The 6,761-nt window shown below is 40.1% G+C and overlaps 1 protein-coding gene across 1 annotated transcript; it reads left to right on the top strand.

The window, feature by feature from the left end:
• Positions 1 to 624: 624 nt before the first annotated feature.
• On the top strand, positions 625 to 4,950 carry LOC4332035 (receptor kinase-like protein Xa21). The gene is made up of 11 exons (XM_015772812.2): positions 625 to 1,032; positions 1,543 to 1,690; positions 2,397 to 2,468; positions 3,054 to 3,125; positions 3,373 to 3,444; positions 3,534 to 3,677; positions 3,773 to 3,853; positions 3,948 to 4,019; positions 4,105 to 4,176; positions 4,277 to 4,348; positions 4,456 to 4,950. Exons 1-11 carry the CDS (start codon positions 921 to 923, stop codon positions 4,544 to 4,546), a joined length of 1,008 nt encoding a protein of 335 aa, XP_015628298.1. The 5' UTR covers positions 625 to 920; the 3' UTR covers positions 4,547 to 4,950.
• Positions 4,951 to 6,761: the final 1,811 nt, after the last annotated feature.

Raw genomic sequence — 6,761 nt, 5'->3', positions numbered from 1 at the left:
TAAAAGTATAAATGAAGCACACAAGTAAATTGGTGTATGATTAGATTAACATGTTAAATGTATATGAGACTGTTTAGTAGAATTCCAACACATAAATTTAGCTTTAGGAGTTAGATCTAAAGCAGAGTTGTGGAACAGCTTAAATCCAGCTCCACCTCTATAGTTCAGCCTTGTTTGGCACCGTTTCAGCTCTGGAGCCCAGCCAAACAATTTAAACTCTAGCTAAAATGGGAGCGGAGCTGGGTGGAGCACTCTCACAAAATGAACTGAGAAGTGGAGCTAGGTTTCGACTGCTCCACAACTCCACTCTAAACCCACATTATAAAGCTAAATTTAGGGGTTAGAGCTCTACCACATACCTACTCCCTCCGTCTAAAAAAAAAGACAAACCCTGAGTTTCCGTGCCCAACGTTTGACCATCAGTCTTATTTGAAAAAAATTATGAAAAAATTAAAAAGACAAGTCACGCATAAAGAATTAATCATGCTTTATCTTCTAACAACAATAAAAATATTAATTATAAAAAAATTCATATAATACAGACAGTCAAACGTTACATGAAAAGTCATGGTTTATTTTTTTTCGATGGATGGAGTAAAATACTGTATTCCGCTCCGGTTCGGCGACACTCCACGTTCCAGTCGTCGCAGTCCCGGTGCGCGGCGCCCAACCGGCCAACCCACCGACGCGGCAGGCAGCGAGTCAGTGTGCGTGCGGCTGTGCGGGGGGAGTGCGAGTGCCCATCCGCCCACTCCACTCCACTCCACTCCCCTCTCCCGCACTTCCATCCCCAACCCCGCCCCCGCCGCGGCGCCACCTTCCCCCTCTCCTCTTCTCTCTCTCTCTCTCTCATATGGTCTCCCGCGGCGCGCCCCGCTACTGTCCATCCTAGCGCGGAGCCGCAGCTTCCCCACACGTCCATGGCCGCCGCCGCCGCCGCCCCCCGGTTCTTGCCCGTCCGCCCGCTCTTTCTCCTCCTCCTCCTCCTCGTCCTGGCCGGCGTCGCAAGCGGCAAGACGGTCAAGAGGGACGGTACGTAGCTGGCTGCTCCGCTCATCCTTCTCTGCACTTCTTTTTTTTTTCTTTCCCCCCCGTGAATTGAGCGAGTGATACTGGTCTCGTGATGCGCGATTCCGCGACATGGAATTTGGGAAAGATTTGGTTTCTTTGGCCGTTCCCTGCTGGAGATCTGACCATCTGGTGCCTTGCATTCTTTTATGCTCATGGCTGTGAATTGGGCACCTGCTCGATCGGTTAGCTGCCTCATTTGGGGTGTGTAGCATTGGGATCTGTTGTTGGCTTGTGTCTTAGATGTCTAAATTACTCTGTGATTGTATACATGTGACTATCTAGTTTTGCCATTTCCTAGCTGTATACTAATTAGGCTCCACACTGACTGACACTGCATCAGGTGGAGAGGTTTATCTCTTCATAGAGACATGGATATTAGTCTGACTTAACAATGTTTGGCGGCCATTGAGTAATTTCATGGTTCGTAGAATGTTGGAACCGACTGAAAGAAAACAATTTTTTATGCTGCAGTGAAAGCATTGAATGAGATCAAATCTTCGTTAGGATGGAGAGTTGTCTACTCATGGGTTGGTGATGACCCTTGCGGGCATGGTGATCTGCCCCCCTGGTCTGGTGTGACCTGTTCTCAGCAAGGAGATTACAGAGTTGTCACCGAACTGTAAGAAACACGTCTTCAATTTCTTGATCTTAAAATTTTCTGCTGACATACATAAGGATCTGTAAGGATTTTTAGATTGTTATGTATTGCCTTTTCTATGTGAAAGAATACAAATCTGCTCGTAGATTGATTGTTTCCGAGTGGGGAAAAACATTTGTCACTTATGGTCTCCAAGGTCAAAACTTTTGTCTTGCTTGGCTGCTCCAACATCCGAAACACTCTTTTACTCCCTAGTTAATTAAAAGTGCAATGATATTTCTTGCTTGCTGATTTGATGTGGAAACTAGCTGATTAAGTCCTTTATCTTCATGCTGTAGCTGTCTGAGGAATCTTAGTAAAAGGCTCAAAGCTACACAAAATTCATAATTTTAATAGTTTCTTGCTGAGTCTTAAATATGCAACCTCAACCTGAAGAACTGTACCTGACCACGCTTTCTTGTGTATGCCAGATATAAAGCTTTGGTGTATGAGGCCATAAAATGGATTAGAAAATCCTCTTACATGATGCCATTTCGTTCCTTAAATTTCTTTTCTGTAAATGCTTTGAAATAGTTGGCAAGAATAATTCTTAACTGTTCTAATACCAATGGCTGCTGCATATGGATCTCAACTCTATTAACCGCAAAATCATGCAACTTATGTTAAGCTATATTATATGTTTGTTGATGTACAAATCTGAGTAACTATATTGCTTATCTTATTTCAGTGAAGTCTATGCTGTATCAATAGTCGGTCCTTTCCCTACAGCAGTTACAAACCTTTTGGATTTAAAAAGATTGTAAGTATGTTTTCCTTGTCACCACTGCTTTGTTCCCGTATTATGTACAATTATCTTGAGGTGCATGTGTTGGTACTTTGTAATTATTTGGTGCAACCTGAGTGGAGTTAATGTTATTGTCTAATTAGTTACCTTCTTTGCAACGATAATAAATTATACGTTTCTGGTCTTTTAGAGTTTTAGTACAACCATCAGCGAAATTACAATAGAACACATCTGTGCAGATGTATGCGCTCTTGTAAATTTATGTTTCCATGTAATAGGCTGTGTCATGAAAAATGGATTTAGAGAGAACATTAGCCATAATAGAAGAATTAATTTATTCTTTAAATCACTTCAGCTTATAAAATATGGAGCTTTTATATTGCTTGAGTTGCAGAATTCTATGTACAAACAGTTTCTTCCATTTGCATATTGCAGCGGATATATTTGAGTAGTATTTTATTTTCCCAAAAAAACTATACAGGACCAATTCTTCTATAAAACAAGTACCTTAAAGGGTGTAAGTATCTTTGTAATTTGACCATATCTTGCATATTTAAGCAATCCTTTAAACCATGTGAATAATGACTACTCCAACTACAGGGATCTACACAATAACAAGTTGACAGGGCCCATTCCCCCACAGATTGGACGGCTGAAACACCTCAGGATATTGTAAGTATGGATTGTCTTTGTGTATGCAGAGCTAGATTAAGATATGCTTGTCATCCTGAGAATAGATACTGGCTCTGGAAAACATTTTAATTTGTGATGCATAAACCATACTTGTTTATGCTCTTTATTCCTCAGCCTCAGATAATACTTTATTGAATCAATATTACTATGTTGGTTATTGGCTAGATAGCTGCCTGTTCTTGAGTACAGATTCTATTCAGCTAATCAAATTGTCTCATGTTCTTAGGAACCTGAGGTGGAACAAGCTTCAGGATGTGCTCCCACCTGAAATTGGTGAACTGAAGAAACTGACACATTTGTAAGTTCTTTTTCTTTTTGGAATTCTTGAGTTTATATGGAAATAATACTTCATTTTTTGTGCCTCTAATTGCCATTGAAAATATGCAGATATTTGAGCTTCAATAACTTCAAAGGTGAAATTCCTGTGGAGCTTGCAAACCTACCAGAACTGCGCTATCTGTATCTTCATGAGAACCGCTTTACTGGGAGGATCCCTCCTGAACTTGGAACTCTCAAGAACCTTCGTCACCTGTAAACATCCATCCCAGATCCTTTTACTGCCCCCCAACTATTGACATGCTTGTCTATTGAGTTGTCTTACTGAATGCTGAATTCCATTTTTGCAGGGATGTTGGTAACAACCACTTGATAGGCACCCTCAGGGATTTAATTGGCAATGGGAATGGTTTCCCCTCCCTCAGAAATCTGTAAGCAGATTTTTTACAAGCTACCATATCCATTCCTTCTCTCCTGAATGGCAAATGCTGTCTTCCTAAGCTTACTGTAAACTGTGTTCTACAGGTATCTTAACAATAATGATTTGACTGGCGTTCTGCCAGACCAGATTGCAAATTTGACAAACCTCGAGATACTGTAAGTTTTCTTAAACTTTGCTGTCAACACTGTATCAAGACCCTGTAACCATCACGTCATTCTTTTACATATGTATACTCTGCAGGCACTTGTCTAATAATAGGCTGATTGGATCGATATCACCAAAGCTAGTTCATATTCCAAGATTGACCTATTTGTGAGCTTTACTGCTTCGATTTCTATATTTATGTAAAGTGAAATATTTGATCAGCTTGGGTCTGATATGTCATATGTCTCATTTTACAATGGTTTTACAGATACTTGGACAATAACAACTTCATTGGGAGGATTCCTGAAGGATTATACAAACATCCATTTTTGAAGGAGCTGTAAGCTGGCTTTAGAATTTCTACTCTCACGACATTATTATTTCATACTTGAATCTGCTCTGTTTTAGGTTTACTTAGGCGCACACTTTTTTTTTTTTTTGATGCAGGTACATTGAAGGAAACCAATTTAGACCAGGAAGCAAATCAAAAGGAACGCACAAGGTGCTTGAATTACCTGATGCTGACATCTTAGTTTAACAACTGTTTATTCTGTGACGATAGCAGAGCGGCTACCGTTCTACATCTCCTCAGCATGCACCAACAAAAATGTATGCATGTTTTTAGGATATATACGATATATGTATCAGTAGTACAGACACTGTTTCTCACAGCACTGTTCGAGGACAAGTTCACACACACAAAAGGCCACTTGCAAACCAGAAAAAGAAAAAAAAATTGTAAAGTCCAGAGCACTGCTGCTATCCTGTCATCCAAGAGTATGTTTTCATTAGATGAGTGTACAGGTTGTATTGCATTTCTTGTAACTTAGTACTACTGTGTAATGGAGATGCAGTTCAGCTGTATTGCCAGCACATTTGCATGGCACCGACAGTCCTGGTGTAATGTAACCAGTGTGCTCAATGATATTTTTTCTTATACCACTGGACATGATCTGGCCTTTTGGAAGCAAATTTAGGGCCATGACTAATCGAAATCATAGGCATGTGGGGAGGAGAATATGCCAATAATAACAGGCTGGATCTGCCTATACGAGGGAGCACTCTTATTATGAGCTAATGCTCTTGAACCCTTTCAATTTCATATCTACAGAAAAAAAAGCCAGAAAATAAATGTTTTTTTAAAAACAATTTTACAAGAGATTAATTATATATAAAAAAGAATTGGGCCATGCACTCATGATGAGGAAAAAAAACTGAAGTGAAATCTAGGAAAAATTGTGTGGTGTAGGAGTACAAACTAGCAGTCTAGTACCATGTCATCTCCAGGCGCCTCCAGTGCAGAAAAAAAAAACTGACATGTTTATAAGCTCAGTTTGATTGGATGAGTGTTGCAGTAAGGAATACTGTCAAGGGCACATGCATTTCTTACACCATTTAGCATGACACCTCTGCTGGGATGAGTGGTCCATACTGCATCTGGTACCTCTGCTCCCTTTCAAGCTCATACTATGATGCTTTTTCAAGGGTTATGTTGTTGCTAGTAAATAAAGGATATGAAATAGGTTTGATGAAATGTAAAATACTTGTCCTGATTGATGTCACCAATGTAGCATGGTTAGATTGTGCTGCCACCCTATCCAATACCTTGGTACATGATGCCAAATATTTGCTGCATTGCTGGAACCAATGTACTGCCAATGTAAATCTAACACTGTTATTTTGTACCCTATGAAAAGTTCCTGTCCTGTTCTCTGAATTGCTGTGTGTTTAGCCCCGGCACTCTTGATCTGTTTGCCACAAGCAAAGTTTTTCTTTTCTTTTCTCTTCAGTTCTTCTCCCCACATGAAGTGTCACTGTCCAGTGTCCACCCCCAAAATGGTCCTTGTTTGTGCTATTTTGCTGTTCCCATGTAAGCAAAGCCTGTGCTATATTTTGCTGGATCATATGAGCTACTCCCATGGAGTAGTATATTTCAGACTTGGAGATGTCCTAGTCTCCCATGCTTCCAAGCACATCTGCACATGGAGAAACATTCACCACCTATGATTAAAAAGGGCAAGAACTCACTGAAGACAAATGCTTCATGAGCAAAGTGAAATTTTCTGTTTCAAAATATGAACAAATAGCTAAGCCATGTTCATACCACAGTGCCAGAGGCTTGTGACACATCCTGCATTCTTCAGATGCTGCCCTCAGGCATGTGGCCCATCTAATGACTAGCGGCTCAATCATACTTTGCAGGATAGTCAATTGTGCAGGCTTTTACACTGGTTTTGCAAGATGTTCAGTACTTGCAAAATGAACAGTTACTTGATGTTGCATGATTGAATCTTGAAAGAGAAAAATATGTGATTATATGATTATGTATCCATGGATCATATCTAATTGCAAGGTTCAGGAAAATCTCTTTTACATAAAATAGAAATTTAGAAAATTAGGGCAGTGTTGAGGTGTTAGGTTCACCGACACCGTTAGGGGGTGATGTCTGCTAAGATTTTTGTGTGGTTATGTTCCTTCCATTATAGCTGTCAATTGTCACCTTATTAAAATCTGAAGAAACACTCCCCTTTCTCCTCCTTTGCATTTTCTGAAGAAGCTGAGATATGAACAAACATGCCGACTGAATTTCACTGAATTTCTCTGCTGCTACCTGCCCATCTTTCATCCATAAAAAAAATGTAAACAGTTAAAAATACAGTAGCACTGTACCTGTTCTTGGGTGTATGATACTAAATTACTAATATAGTATAATGATTCCCATTCCTGTAGCCTGAGGAGCCTGTCATTTTTGC

This window comes from Oryza sativa, chromosome 3 (genome assembly GCF_034140825.1).
Source record: "Oryza sativa Japonica Group chromosome 3, ASM3414082v1".
NCBI classification, from domain to species: Eukaryota; Viridiplantae; Streptophyta; class Magnoliopsida; order Poales; family Poaceae; genus Oryza; species Oryza sativa.
The sequence above is the reverse complement of the archived record's forward strand: the minus strand, read 5'-3'. Positions and strand labels throughout refer to the sequence as shown.